Source organism: Mirounga angustirostris, unplaced genomic scaffold (assembly GCF_029215605.1).
Source record: "Mirounga angustirostris isolate CCGP_5_RB_7025 unplaced genomic scaffold, mMirAng1.0.hap1 SCAF_6, whole genome shotgun sequence".
Lineage (NCBI taxonomy): Eukaryota > Metazoa > Chordata > Mammalia > Carnivora > Phocidae > Mirounga > Mirounga angustirostris.
In genome coordinates this window covers 81,547,285-81,563,075 of record NW_026991714.1, presented here as the reverse complement: position 1 = coordinate 81,563,075, position 15,791 = coordinate 81,547,285, and the positions used below count along the sequence as shown (strand labels likewise).

The 15,791-nt window shown below is 49.6% G+C and overlaps 1 protein-coding gene across 3 annotated transcripts in view; it reads right to left on the bottom strand.

Moving 5' to 3' along the window:
- Positions 1-979: 979 nt before the first annotated feature.
- The window catches only part of NID1 (nidogen 1), a 76,992-nt gene continuing 62,180 nt past the window's right edge, over positions 980-15,791 (bottom strand). For 2 of the 3 annotated variants that reach the window (XM_045877790.3, XM_045877792.3), the window contains 8 exons: positions 14,748-14,966; positions 12,478-12,650; positions 8,728-8,854; positions 5,100-5,271; positions 4,043-4,200; positions 2,796-2,919; positions 2,038-2,150; positions 980-1,119 (listed from right to left, as the gene is read on the bottom strand). In XM_045877790.3, coding sequence (XP_045733746.2) covers positions 998-1,119; positions 2,038-2,150; positions 2,796-2,919; positions 4,043-4,200; positions 5,100-5,271; positions 8,728-8,854; positions 12,478-12,650; positions 14,748-14,966 — 1,208 coding nt within the window. In that variant the 3' untranslated portion in view covers positions 980-997. The remainder of the gene's footprint in view (positions 1,120-2,037; positions 2,151-2,795; positions 2,920-4,042; positions 4,201-5,099; positions 5,272-8,727; positions 8,855-12,477; positions 12,651-14,747; positions 14,967-15,791) is intronic. The other variant, XR_010412423.1, reaches the window with a different exon arrangement.

The following is a 15,791-nucleotide window of genomic DNA, read 5'->3' as shown; positions in this document are numbered from 1 at the left end:
GGCCCTCTTTGATGAAAAGACAGCCAGCAAGGGCCATGAGCAGAGGGAGAAACAAAGGAGAAGTGAGCTCATGTTGACTGTAGATCAGCTCTCACCAGTGCAGGAGGGAGGGAAGGGCCCATAGGGGAGTCATCACTGGTACCAGCCCCCAGCTATGCCCGAAGTGAGGGAGGCGGGGCATCGGTGCCAGCCACTCAAGAGACCAGATGCTGGGATCCAGGTGCTTTGCACAAACAGGAATAATCTGGTAACCACTGGTGTAAATTAAGTAAGCACTTCTGAAAAATCCTCATCCTCAAACACCTGACTCTACACCTTGAAATTCCTGCCACTGGACACTCTTTTGACTGAAGGCTTTGCCTACCTGCTGAAATGCCAGTAACTTATCTGGGAGGGGCTGCTCCTTATGGCCCACAAGTATCCACATAGCCCTAAGACAGGGTGGGTTTTGAACGAAGGCCAAGGCTTACTCACTGTGATGGGGACCTTGGGCAGAATGCAGGTGGTACAGACTCAGGGGGAGAAAGCTAGGAGGATGAGGGAAATCTGAGCACCAAGAGAAAAGTGGGGGAGGATTAACTCCCTCCTTCATTCACAGCCTCGCCTGGGTGGTACTGGCTGGTATGTCAGGGAGATAACAGGATGGCAGGTGTGTCAGAGTGAGGCTGAGCTCATAAGGCCACAGGGGAGGGGGCAGCTCAGGCCTGGGGAGTCTCTGCTCACCACTAGGCTGCTAAGTTGGGGAAAGGTTCCAGAGCACTGGGATGGGCATATAATCCTCCCTTGGGAGGGTTTTCTGTCTATGTGTAGGGGAAGAGATTTTCCCATTCTGGAAGCCCAGGGCATATGTTTTGGGGGACAGTGAGGGGAACACTGTTGGGGCTCAGGCTGGATAGGACCTGGGCGTGGTGGCCACCAGATCAGATAGTTTTCAGTCTGGACCCTTTCAAATAGGGTGCTGCTGAATACTTGCAGAGGGAATGAGGCACTCTTGTCTTTATTTCTGCTCGATACAGTCAACTCCCAGAGTGTTGTCAGGGCAACGGCAGGTCCTGCTTCCGGGGGTGGCCAAGCAGAGGTGGGTGCAGCCACCATTGTTCACTGAGCAATAGTTGTGACCTGGAAAAGGCAGAAATCAGCTCAATTGCCCCCTAAGAGAGGAACCTCTGTATTAGCCCCCTTTTAATTTTCCAGGGGGCCAAGCATGTGGGTGCTCCAGGAATAGGGAATCCTCTTCACTAAGGATCTGCCAGATGGGCAAAAACATCATTTTCCGATTCCTGAGTTGGGGACTGTGCCAATTTACCATCAAAGCTACTGAACAGGTCTCAGGAAGGATTTTCCAGCTCTCATTATAACACGGAGCTGGAATTTTCAAGCACAAAGCGCTCTCTGTCTAGCTTGTCCACTCAGCTTCACATTGGATCAGGGTGGTGGGGGGGCAGGTGGGAAGCCAAGGAGGGCGAGTTCAGGGAGAGCAGATTCTGGAGCCGGGCTGCCTAGCTCACCCCCAGCCGTGCCTCTGAGCTGTGTGACTCTGGGCCAGCGGCTTCAGTTTTCCTTACTTATAAAATGGGCACAAGCACAGTACCCACCTCAGTGGGGCTGCTATGAGGATTAGTGAACCAATGAGCACACAGCACCGAGAACGCCGGGCCGATGTATGTGAAGTACGCAGCTCACAGTAAGCACCTCATCCATGCTCGTCATTATTAGGAGCAACAATTATTATTGTGGCTGTGAGGCCAAATCGATGGACTTTGAAAGCAGCAGAGATCATAACACGGATGTTCCTCTTTGGAACCTGAAGACCACTCACTTCTAGAGCCAGCCCAAGATTCAGCGCTTTCCCTCACCCTGGTCCACCATCTCCACCTCATCCCCTAATGTTTTCTACGTGGCTCACCCACTAAATAATGGAAGACGCATGATGGAAGGGACTGGGTCTCACCTGCCACGTGATGAGGGCTGCAAGAGGCCAGGGTGTGGGCTTGCAGCCTCAGGGCACCCTGAACAGTAAGAGCACAGGTGAGTTACCTTGGGGACACTGAGCCAGGGCCATGGTGACGCCATATAGCCGGGTCTGCTTGTGGGGGTGGAAGGTATCCGTCTCTTTGGAAATAGCAAGGTCTACAGCGACCACGGAATTCCTACGGAACACCAAAGGGCAGAAGGTAAAGACACATCTGATGGCTCGAACCTTCTGTCTACAGGGCAGCCTCTTCTGTGGTTTTGGGGACAAACCAGAGGCCACGCAGAGACACGGTGGCCTGCCTTCCTAGCCATCCCTCCCTCCTCCTGTGAAGGGACAAGCCTGCGTTTCTCTGGCTTCTTAAAAAAGGACAAAGATGAGCTAAGCTCTCCCCTCAGCTCTAACTTCCAAGCTGGGAAAGCAGCTTTCTCTCCAGATGCCCCCGACCACAGCTGCTTGCTCTGTGTGAAGCCTCCTTTGTGCAGGATGGGTGGTCAAGAAGGGGCTGTGGGAATACTGTAGTTTAAGAAGCGAAATGAAGAGGGGCACAGCATGGGCATGGAGCCCACCCACCGAGGGACCTTGGGCCAGCTTGTGGGGAGAGAACAGACACGCTCCAGAAGTCCAAGTAGGTGCCCATCCAGGAGCATCCAGATGATAAACAGGACCTCCTGCCCCCACCCCCCCAGGCGCCCTCGCCCTCACTCTTCTTCCCCCTCCTTTCCTAACAACCAGAAGGATAAGGCAGGGGGCCACATGGCAGGGGGCTTGGCCTCCCAGAGACAGGGTGGCAGGGCAGGCTCCCCAGCCCCCGCTGACGTACGTCTTCCAGTCTGTGTAATACAGATGTTTCCCATAGCTGGTGACAGCAAAAGGGTACTGGAGCCCTTCGAGAACCCTGCGTCGGCCGGACTGCCCGGGCTTCAGACACTCCACCCGACTGGTGCCTATGCGGAGCGAAAACAAGGCGTTCATTGTGCACACATGAGACGGCCCCTTTGTGTCAAGACGAGTGATGAGGGCAAGGGTGAGAGAAGTCAGTGCGACCATGACAGATCCTGGAGAACACACGTGACCCGCTCTTCAACCGTGGAAAGCTTTCTCTTTGCCCTGCCTTGCCCCTGTCGCTGGCCAACTCCCACCTCCGCTGGGGGACCCAGACCTGGTTCCAACGTGGGCCGGAGCCAAGGGGCCGTTCCTTGCTCCACTCATTCCCAGAGCGGCTGGGGACTTAGTAGGAATGATGACGTCTTCCAGGTCTCGCTCAAGTCCCTACCCCCTGAAGCCTCCCAGGCCCTCCCTCCCCTCACTCAGAGCCCTTACCCTGGATGCAAGATGCAGCCCCTACACCCCGGCCCACGATGGCAGCCAGCAGTGTTGGGAACAGGGCAGGTACGGTACTCCACAGACACGGACAGCCGACTGACCCTGCTCCCCGAAGGAGCATCCCGCCCACATGCCTGCCTCAGGGACACCCCACGGCAGGGGCTCACAGCAGGACTGCACGCCTTTCTCTTCCTTGGCTCCAAGTCCCGCCTGAGTCCTTGGGGACAGATTCGAGCTATAGGAATGTAAGGCATGAATTGCATAATAGAGAGATGATATTAGGATGAGGACAGGCTCAAGGGGTCAGCACGCTTTTTCTCCAAGGGCCAGATGGTAATTAATTTAGGTTTCGTGGGCCAAGAGGCACAATTGAGGACATGCTGGAGACATTTATGTAACCTCTTACAATGTTAACATTTAAAAATGTAAAAACCATTTATAAGACCCAGGTGGTACTAAAGCGGGTGGCTGGTTGGATCTGGCCCATGGGCTAGAGGTTGCTGGCTCTTGACTGAGAAGACTGAGAACTTGCCCTTGGACAGCGAGCGTCAAGCCTTGAGAAACAATACATCGCAGAGCAAAGATGGGCAGCTGTTTTTGCACAAGAAAGTGAAAGAGCTATCTCACACCATCTTCCCCAGAACAGATACTAGCCCGCAGTGGGTAAGAATAAATGTTTAGTTTAAAGAAGAAAAAAAAAGCACTGCTCCAAAGCCAGGAGTCAGGCCTGGGGCTTTCCGTCACCTGCGTCCACCCAGCAGAGCTGAGATGAGTAGGCATCAAATGTCAGCCCGTTGGGCAAGCCCAGGTCATCCTGCACGAGAGTCCTCCGGTTCGTGCCGTCCATGTAGGAAGTTTCAATTTTGGGGCTATCTCTGTTCCAGTCAGTCCAATAAAGGTTCCTGGAGGAGGAAAAGGAAGGGAAAGAGGGAGACGAATAACGAAGAGGATGAGAAGAAGTTTACAAAGACAACTTAAAAAAAAACCCACGATGAAGACATTAGCAGGTGTTCAAACACAGTGTGGCTAAAACGGGTCTGGAGACGATAAGACGTGTTCTCCTTTGGGAAGAGACTTGGATTTGGGGGTTGTTTGAATTTGGTTACTCTTTACTAGTGAATTCGCTTCCCTTAAACATAACTGACATGGTCTATCTCGCTAAAGTGGGTCAAAAGGACAGCACAAAGCAGAACACTGCAATGAGACAGATGTGGGAATTCCTGTCTGCTGTCCCTACACAGGGGGGCACAGCATCTGCCATCAGGGAGGTGGCCACGGGGCCACAGAACTAGGGATGTGGCCTCACAGGGAAGGGATCAAAGTGTGAAGGCGCTGAGGGCGTGGTGTGTAAGATTCAGAGCCTGTCGTAGGGAAAAAGAGAGAAAGCATTGATGTGATGACAAAACCCAAGAAGGGGTCTTCCAGGGGTCCATGGTGTGTTGGCCTGAGCCCCAGGGGTACATTTATGCTCCTCTGATACCCTTTTGGGGCTGACACAACACAGGTTTGATCCACATTCAACTCAAATGGAAATAACCAATTTCTGAGCTGTCGACTTACAGGGTCCCTTCCTTAAAGATTTAAAAGTGGAACATGGGATCAAGTCCATGGTCACGGGGAACTGGGATAAATGTTCTGGCATTTCACCGTGCATCTCTCTAAGCCACCCACTGAGACCTGTTCATCCTGTGACGCATTCATTTCAGGAGGGCGATGCCGGAGTTAGAGCCTACCGCTTGAGAATATATAAAAAAGCAGCTGCAAACTGAATAGACCCACACCCATATTTACACACAGTTACCCTCGCACAGAGTCTGTTACGATGCCTCTGGGATTCACCAAATCAGTCTCAAACAGCACCCGGCGCTGGGTGCCATCCAGCTTTGCAACTTCTATTCGATCCAAATGAGAATCAGTCCAGAAAATGTTGCGGCCAAGATGGTCAAGGGCAATGCCTTCTGGACTTCCAAGATCTAGAACCAAACACAGGACACTGCTGGGTTTTTTAAGCAGGTGAGATTAGGTTTTTCTGATTACTCAGTGTTATTTCACATGGTGTTCCACCCTTGCACTTTGGGAAAACGAATGGGAATGTGGAATGCTTGTTGCTTATAAGTTAACCAACACTCAAAGTGATGCATTAAAGAATGTCACTCATTTACTTGGCAGACACCTACCCTGTGTACCATACTGGGAACCAAGCCCAACATCACACCTCAGCTGTGGCCCTGGCTTCCAGGAGCTTGCAAGCGATCACAATTCAGACTGAGTTCTGGCTTTATGGGAACATGGAGGCGGACACCAGACTTAGCCTGGGGAGACCCAGGAAGGATTTCTAGGGGAAGTGACACCTCGTGAAGCTGGCTCCTGAAGGACCAGCAGGAGTTTGTCAGGCAAAGATCCTAGCTGAGGGATGCCAGGTGGTGGGACCAGCACATAAGTATAAAGGAAGATTGGACATGGCTTGAAGTGAACTATATATAATTTTGGACGGCTGGAGTCTGTGAGGATGGGAGAGCCACCAGAGATGAAGTTAGGATGCCCATGTTAAGGAGCTTAGAGCTTATCCCATGAGCAAAGGGGAGGCATAGGAAGATCTTAAGATGGGAATGGAACAAAAAATAGATTTGCCTTATTCACTAGTTATTAGGGGAAAAGGGTCATCTCAGAGAAGTAATAGCAAGAAACCATAGCTGTTATTTCTTTTATACAAATATGAAAAGTGCAAAGAAGGGGCGTCAGTTATCAGAAGTAACACTCCCAGAGTCCGTACTAGGTTATAAGTGACTGATTCTCAAGCCAGGGCTTGCCACAGGGTAAGCCCACTGCAATATGAGCCTTCAGTGCCCACCTAACCTAACCACAAGTTCAAGACTGAAATGATGCCCTGACTACAAATAAAAACAAACTAAACATTAGATCCCCACCAGGGTTTTACTGGTCACTTAGGATTCTTTCCTAATCTTACTGATTCGACAGCTAAAGGTCACTTAGTATGGCTGGAAACCAGGAAGGGGAAGAGGCCAAGGAAGAAGCTACTCTACCCGAGGGATCCCAGGTTTGAGGAAATCATTCCCACACTGTTTTTCGCCAATGTGTAAGCGGTTCAGACCCTCGGCTCTCTCAGATCAGCCTTCACTTGACTCCTAATATGACCTTGACTGTGGATGCTGGAAACACCAAAGCCCCGCCCCCCGGAAAGGACCCCTGCCAGAGGAAGTTTATTAAGAATGAGAAACAGCCCTTGAACAAGGTTTTTATTATTCAAACCAGAAGCAGAGATTTGGGAGGTATTAAAATATTTCCCACGTCCCTAGGGGAGAAGGGGCAGCAAGGCTGACCTCGGAAGACTTCTGGTGTCTTTCAGACAAAACCAGAATAAATCATTCCAGGGTCTATCTGGGATGAGCACATCCTCTGCCAGGGACACTGACGACTCAGACACACAGACAGGAAAGTCGGGGGGAAGGCTGTTCAATAGCACTATTTCACAAGACATCCAGGGGCACCCAGAAACTCCGTGTCGTTCCATCTCCTTAGAAACAGCTCCGGTCCTGATTTCGAACCCAAGAGCAACCAAACCTCCTCCAACCAGGAAAAAACTTCTTTTTGAACTATCACGCCAAAGAAATGTCTGGAAAACCTCACCCTTTACTGTGCAGTCAGGGCTTCTTAAGAAGGGAAGACAGCAAGGCGGTATTTTCCATACTGCTTATGTCAAGAGGAAACAGATTAGGATACTTATTAAAGATATTTGGGTAGGAGTTTAACTCAAGGAAAGAGAGAGACGCTTAGCATTGGGACCCCATTCCACCTTCACTCACTAGGGAGGCACCTACCTGTACCATGATAAAGGATGAAGTGGAAGTTTCTTTCTCCCTTTTTAAATAAAAGAGAATTTTCCCCAGTGATCTTCCCTGTACAAAGATCACATTCTAGTTTCATTCTGTGTTTTCACAGTGGACTTTGGCCTGGAATGTTCCTTACTGAGCTTAAAGCTTTCTTGGATGATTATCAGTTCCAGAAGCAACAGGAAATAGCAGTGATGACCTACTCCCCTCTTCCACGGGGTTTGCAAGTCAAACCAGAGATAACAGCAACAACATTTTTAACAGAGAGAGGGAGAAGACGCAAAAAGGCATTTTCAAAATTCTGTTCATTAAGCCAAACCATGAAAACTGGCAGACATTATTTAAGTAGCACCTTGGCTTCTAGAAAAGGATGCAGGGTCTATGTCCGAAGCTAGACATATTTAAGTCAACCTCTGCTTGATTCCTGTCCTGCTGCATCATCTTTTGTGAAGGAGCCAAGGAAGGGGGAAAAAAAAACTTCTCCGCAGGCTGTTCCACAGGCACAGCGACTCTCTGGGAATATCAATTGTCATGGAAACATTAAACTGGAAATTGGAAAAGCGACATTCAGCCCCAAGTCAAAAGAAATACCAAATGAAGCTCATACATTTAGAAGGTGTATCTTTGACTTGAGTGTTTTGCAGAGGAAGCAAGAAGATTTTTATACAAGACCTATCATTGGCACAACAATGTCTTTTGATCGAAAATATCTGCAAGTCAGCTGATGAGTTATTGACTTAGCATTATGTAATATTTTCAGTAAAGGGGAATTTATACAGGTTCTTGGGTCTTTAATCTTGATAAAACACAGCCACAGAAAATAGTCATGACTTGAATATAGACATTATAATAATGCACAGTCCTTGGCTTAAATCAACCTCTATAAATTAAGGACTCGAGGTTAAATGTTGAGAGGTAGGCTATGCCAAGGTGTTATGCACTTCATTATCAGTAATGCCAACTAAAAATTGAGGAATACCTACGAAAGTTCAGCCCGCTTTGCTATACTCCTCTGTCACAGGCAATCTGAGCAAGTACCATGGGGGGTAAGGTAGAAAAGGACCCTCCCCCGCCAACCACCACGATGTCGCAGGCTAAACTGGCAACTTTTGACTTGAAAATTGTCTTGGGAATAGTCACCTATCAGGGATAATATTTGCCAATATGCTTGTAATCCTCCCAACTTTATGATGCATCTGCCTAATGGAGCATACCATGGGGCAGACATCCTGAGAATCAATTCTAGGCTCCACAGCCAGAGGAGAAACGGATATCCAAAGTGGACCATTGAGTTCGGCCCTTATTGTTCATTAAAACTTGCTGGATAAGCTTTTAGAGAAAGGCATGGGCACTTACCTGTTTTAATTGTATTCTTCTTAGGCCAACAACAAATCCAAGCTAAGGTGTTCATGACTTAATGATGAGTCCTTAGAGGACTTTTCAGAGAAGGCTGGAAAGGGTGGTGTTGAGGCCAAGAACCCAGTCCCACTCAAATCACTATATCCTGTATGCAACCATGCACTCTGCTCTCCCCCAAGAAGCCAAACCAAGAAGGGAGAGTGGTATTTGCTTGCCCACCTTGTCGAATGATGGTAGTTGGCTCTCCGCCATGCAGACTGGCTCTCCCAATGGAAGGCTCACTGATGTCCGTCCAGTAAACCATCTTGTCCACACAGTCGAAGGCCAGTCCAATGATGACTTTATCCTGGAAGTACAGACAGCGTAAGAGTGGCCCACTCACTAGCATCTGAGTGACCAACGATGGTGGGAATCTTTCACATCTTTACAGGTATCTGGATGCCTTTTTTTTTTTTTTAAGATTTTATTTATTTGACAGAGAGCGAGAGAGAGACAGGGAAGGAGAGAGCAAGCACAAGCAGGAGTGGCAGAACGAGAGGGAGAAGCAGGCTCCCCTCTGAGCAGGGAGCCTGATGTGGGGCTCAATCCCAGGACCCTGGGATCATGACCTGAGCTAAAGGCAGACGCCCAACTGACTGAGTCACACAGGCACCCCTGGATACCTTTTTAAATGAAGTGTCTTCAAGTCTTTAGTCTACCTATTGAGTTGGGAGTTCTTTATGTAGTTCAGATAAAAATCTTTGTCATATACATATATATATGTGTGTGTGTATGTGTATATTTCCACTCATTATGTAGTTTTTCTCACTTTTTTGTTTGCTTTTGTTTTCATTTTCTTAATGGTGTTTTTCAAAAGCAAAAGTTAAAAATATTTATTAAGTTCAATTTATTATTGTTTCTCTTATGACTAATGCTTTTTATATACCATCTAAGAAATCTTTACCTGCCTAAAGATCATTTTTAAAAAAAGACGCAAATAGGGCGCCTGGGTGGCTCAGTCAGTTAAGCGTCTGCCTTCAGGTCATGATCTCCAGGTCCTCAGATTGAGCCCCCAAATCGGGTTCCCTGCTCATCGAGTCGGGTTCCCTGCTCATCGGGGAGTCTGCTTCCCCCTCGGCCCCTCTCCCTGCTCGTGTGCTCTCTCTCGTGTGCGTGTGCATGCACACTCTCTCAAATAAATAAATAAAATCTTTAAAAAAAAAAAGACAGAAATAATGGAAAGGAAGAGGTAAAACCACTCTAAGACAATTTGATTGTTTATGTAGAAAATCCTGGGGAATCCATAAAACTATTGTAACAACTGAATCCAGTCCAAGGCTGCAGTGTAAAAGGTCAATATAAAGTGGTATTTCTACATACTAGCAAAAAATAAAAAATTTCAAACAGTAATGTTTATAATAGCACCCAAAACAAAGTATTTAAGAACAAATATTTTTAAATGTGCAAGATTCTATACTGAACACTATAAAACATCACAGAGTGAAATAAAGGAAGACTCAAATAAATGAAGACATAAATTAGTCTAATGGATTTTAAGATTTAATATTGCTAAGACATCAGTTTTTCCTAAATAGAGTTAGAGATTCAATGCCATCTAGATCAAAATCGCAGCAGGCTTTTTTTCCCCTTTGGTAGAAACAAGCTTACTCTAAAATATCTACGGAAATGCAAAGTGAATATATAAAGAACTCCTACAACTCAGTAACAACAAATAAGCCGATTACAAAATGGGCAAAGGATATGAGTAGACATTTTTCCAAAGAAGATACATGAATGGTCCCTAAGTGCATGAGAAGATGAGAATATCGCTCATTAGAGAAATGCAAATCAAAACCACAATGAGACACCACTTCACACATATTAGGATGGCTATTATTATAAACCAGAAGATAGTAAGTGTTGACAAAAAGGTAGAGAAATTGGAATCTTTGTACTATGCTGGCGGAAATGTAAAGTGGTGCAGTTACTGAGGAAAACAGTATGGCAGTGTCTCAAAAAATAAAAAAAAATCTGCAGAATTACCTTATGATTCAGAAATTCTAGGCCTGGTTTATGTTCAGAAAGAATGAAAGCAGGGACTTGAACAGATAGATATGTGTACAACCACATTCACAGCAGCATTATTCACAATAGCCAATGGGTGGAAGCAACCCAAGTGTCCATCAATGGATGATGCATAAACAAAATGTGCTAAATCTATACCATGATCAGCTTAAGAAGGAAGGAAATTCTGACATCTGCTACAACATGGATGGACCTTGAGGACATTCTGCGAAGTAAGCTGGTTACAAAAGGATAAATACCATAGGATTCCGAATGCATGAGGCACCCTAGAGGAGTCAAATCCATAGAGACAGAAAGTAGACGCGTGGTTGCCAAGGGCTGGGGAAGGACGGAGTTATTCCTGAATGGGTACAGAGTTTCTGTTGGGATGATGAGTGGATGGTGGTGATGGTTGCACCATCACGATGAAGTAGTTAAAAGGGCAAAAATACCCAAAAAACAAATACATTAAAAGAACACAGTGAATCTTAATCCTGTTGTTTGAGCACACTCCCCTCCACCTATCCCACCTCAATTTTTTGCTTTTCACAGCCTCATTTGACATTTAGGCTCTGCCCTTTGTCTTGGGTGACAATGACTGTCACAAGGGGCTCAACCCACTCCCGCTACCTGAGCGCGTGCACTGGAGGACACAAAGAAAGAATGACAATTGCCCCTGAAGGGATTTATGTTTCTGAGAGACAGCAGAAGAACACAGAGATCACCTATTCATTCAGCAAATAGTTTTGGCTCTAAGAACACCACTGTGAAACAAACACCTCCATTAAGAGATGGACGGTTGCTGGTCTTGCGAGCTTTACGTTCCTAGTGGGAACATATACATCAGATACAGAACATATATGTTGATATACAATATATCACGCAGTGCTACGGTAAAGACAAAGCAGGATAGGGAGACAGAGAGCAGTGTGGACAGGGCGGCCAGGACAGCCTTCCCAGAGAGGTGACGTGCCAACAGAAATGTGAATGAGGTGAGGCAGGGAACTGCGCAAGTGTCTGGGAGGGTGAGGACTCCAGGCAGGGGGGGCGGCAAGTGCAAAGGCCCTGAGATGGGGATACGTGTGTGGTGAGTTGAGGACCAGCCAGAAGGCCAAACGGCTGAAGCTGGGGTAGGGGGGTGGCAGGGACGGTGACAGGGAATGGGGTGGGAGAAGTGGCTGGAGGCCATGGGAAGAACTGGCTTTTATTCTGGGTGAAGGGAGAACCCATCAGAGGGTTTTGTGCGGGGGAAGAACATGAATCCAATCAAGGCTAATGACAAAAGGTTTTGAAAAGCCTCTTCACTCCTTACGGGACCTAAGGGTCCCCCTCTGCCCCGGCAACCCTGACCGAATCGTGCCAGAAGACCCCAGTTCTCAGGTCTGGTTTCTTGCCGAGGGCTGGGGGGGTGGTCAGGATTGCAGATGAAACTGGAAGGCTTTTCAGAAGTGTCCAACCTCTATCTAACGGACAAAAACCTCCAACTCACAAAATGCCTCTTTGATGCTTTGAAAAGCTCGAAGCTGAAGCCTATTATTACCTCGGGGCAGATATGAGGATCTAGAGTTGACGGTCTGCCAAACACGAGCCGCTGCACTAATTTAGCAGGAATGGCAAGGTCGGACCTGGGAGACGCACACAAACGAGACACCTAGCCCATGTGACGCCCCCACCCAAGGGGTCAGACACCACAGTGGTCTCTGAAAGGCCTTCCCGCTTCTGCTCCCAACCCCTCCTGGAGCTCCACAGGCAGCTCAAGAATACAGTGGCCCCATCTAGAGATGGACACCTGGGGTCACACGGAAATCAAGAGGCTCCTGAGTCCAGGGGTCAGGCCCCGGGGCTGGTCTAACAACTCCCTGCTTGATTTCCCAGGTCACCGAAGCACCGAAGCTAATTGCTAATGTGCAATTAGCCAGCACTCACCGGGGCGTGAAGCAACGTCTTGGCTTCTGTCTTCTGCATGGTGCTTCCTTCCAGGGGGACGCGCTCTATCTTCCCAGTCTGAGCAAAGAGTAAGTGGGTCCCAGGTGGCAGGGGGATCACAGCGGTAGGAACGGAGGGTCCATGGTGAATCGGCGGAGCCACTGTACTCAGACCTGGGTGGCAGGAGAGGTCAATGAGCAAGGCCTCCGTGCAGCAGGAACGCACGCACGGGGTCATGCCACCTTCGTGGCACCACAGACGGCAGAGCCACCCAGTGCCCACTGTACATCTAGAAGCACAAGGAGCAGAAAGACCACAGAGGGCATTTGCGAAGAAGATAAGGCAAGGCATGAGTTTAATATTAAAGGTCATGTGAAAACAAACAAACAAACGCCCAACAACGGCTTAGCCTTCCCCTTACTAGAAACAGAAATAATGTAACCATTCCAGCCCTGCTCTGGACACTGGCTGCCACAGTGAACCAAAACGACAGCAAGAGTAGCCCCCCAAAACCCCTGCCCCCAGGGAGCTCGCACTCCAGGGGAAGCTGCTGAGCTTCCCAAGGCGGGAGGGGCGCTCAGAGCAAACCTGCCCTACACTCCCTGTCCCGCGGGGCGGGCGAGTCACAGACCCAACCCAACGAGCGGGCACATGCCCTCCCTGGGCCTTCCAGGAACAGAATGATGGTCAGGGGCTCATTCTCCCCCAGGTTCGGCCTCACCTCCTCAACGCAGACCCCGATGCGTGGCACTACTCCCTGGCTCCCCCCAATGAGACCATGTCCTGAGAAGGGACAGGCAGCCCGGGCTGCAGGGGGAGGGGCCGGAATGGACGAGTCGTGGCCCTTCCGGGGCTCTGTCTCCGGCTCTCTGAAGAGAGAGAGTTGGACCCGGTCCTTACTGGGGCCATTTCCACTTCTTTCTCCGGCCTGCCTGTCTTGCCCATCGTACCCAGTCAGTGACATAAACCAGGCTGGCTGACTCCTTTACTAGCTCTGGACTCCATCCCTCCTCTCTAAACTCCCTGCCAGCAAGCCAGGGGGTTCCCTCACCTGTTAGGCACCCGCCGGGGCCGCTCACTCCAGCTCAGCTTCTACCCATCAGCCAGCGGTATTTCTAAAACCCAAACCTGGTCGCATCAATGCATGCTCAAGACCCTCCCCGGGCTCCCGGCTGCCCTCGAGATCAACCCCAGGCCCCTCTGCTGGGCATCCAAGGCCCTCCCCCGGGCTCCCCTCCTCTCTCCGACCTCTCAGCCTGCACCTGCTGCCTGCAATCGGCCTCCTCAACCCCAGCGTCCCCAGAGCTGCTACCTTTGCCTCTGCTCAATAACATATTCATCTGCAACACCTTCCCCAACTAGCCCACCACCCTCATAAGTCTGGGTTTCTCGGCCCCCTCCTCTCTCACGGAGCTCCTCTCCCTGCCCTACACCTGTTCACCTGTCCCGTGAGGTTCTGGGGGCCGCCTCTGTGACTTCCCCCTCTGGACCCCCGGGCACTGACCCCAGCATCTGAAGCTCAGTTAATATTGGCTGCATGAATTAAGGACCACTCCCTCCTCACTTAGCGGCCTCTTAGCAGCTTCGGGAACATATCTGGTAGAGGATCAGTCCTTGATCCTCAGCTGAATTGAGAATGGAGCTTAAAGGACTGATTGATTCTGGTCGCTTGTGACAATGACCATTTCCTGCAGGATTTTAGAGCCAGGATCCTTCCTAGAGATTGCTTTGCTCCTCTCTAGTGTGGAGGCTGAGGCAGTATGGGTCCCAAGCAGCACAGCCCGGCCGGCCTCACGCTCCCCCCGCTCCCGGCCCCGCACCTCCCAGAGAAGGCCTTCGGTTGGCCTCTTCCAAGCCTGCCACATCCCAGCCCGCAGCTGCTGGGAGGCCAGGTGGCCACTGCAGGGAGTCTGTCCTGAGGGACCTACAGCACACGTACCCTCTGCTACCAACGCGGTATGGCCACAGCCAGTGCGACCGAAATTTGTACCCAACAGGTGTGCACAGAGAGGAAGAGAACCGGTATGAGGAGAGGGTTGGGACAGAGAGATGGAGGGAGTGGGGTGCATGATGAGGGGGACAGAGAAGAGGGGTGCAGAGGGAAGAGAGGGAGGGAGGGAGGGAATGGGGTCCGGGCCGGTGGAGCAGTGCAGGATTTAGGGCAGACAGAACGTGGCACCTGTGTCCAGGGCTGCTCACGGGCACGGGGCCTCTGATCCCTGAGGCCCTTCTCAGACCCAAGCTCAGCGCAGCGCTGCCCTCCGACTTACAGGGGGGCCTCATCCCGGGCCTGGTCCTGGTGCCCTCCAGCTCACGGCCGTCGCGATCCACGCACCAGCACTGGCCCGTGCTGCCGTGGCACTGGGTGGGCACGTAGTACCCATGCTCGTCACACTCAGGGACAAACAGGCCGGGCCGCTGTGAGCCCGTCACCCCTGCTGCCCTGAGGATGTGTTCTCTCTCCAGTTGGCATCGGGTTTTCTCCATTTCTACGACAGAGACAAGGACAGGGGAGGTGGTCAGCTGTGTGACCGGGCAGTGTCCACTGCGAGAGACCCGCACCGGACGCAGACCCATGGAAGCTCATCACTGGGTTTTGTGTTGTTCATTTTCTAAAATTGAAAATATCGTATTATTTAACGGATGTCACGGTCAACATCATATTTATATTTTCTTTTCTCTCCTCAGCGATTTGTTTTGTTTGTAAACACTGAGACAAAACTGACAGAACACAAAAATAGTTATTTCACAGTGAACACTTCAGTAGCATTTAGTCTAATCACGATATGACGATATGACGAAACCACCACCTCTATGGAATTCTGATCCACTGTCCTCAGCTCCAAAGGAAAGCTGACACCTAGAAGCAGTTTGCTCTCCACTTCTGCCTCCTCCCAGCCCCTGGCAGCCAGCAACCTGCGATCTGTCTCCATGGATTGCCTCTCCTGGACATTTCCTATAAATGTGACACATACGTGTCATGCATACAACACGTGACCCATTGTGTCTGGCCACTCTCACTCAGCAGGTTTTCAGGGTTCGTTCACAGTGTAGGATCCATCAGTATGTCATTCCTTTTCATGGCTGCATAGTATTCCACAGGATGGCTGGACCACATTTTGTTTATCCATTCATTACTTGATGGGCATCATAGAAATTTGTTTTAAGAAACTTCATTTCTCTGAAATTTGTCCTTTTTTATCATCTCAAGCCTCTTGATTATCCACAGCGAGTCCAGGTCAAAGATTTGGGAGACCAAACATCCCAGGGCACATTTTCCAACATTTGTGTTTCCTTTTAGCAATGAGCTCGTG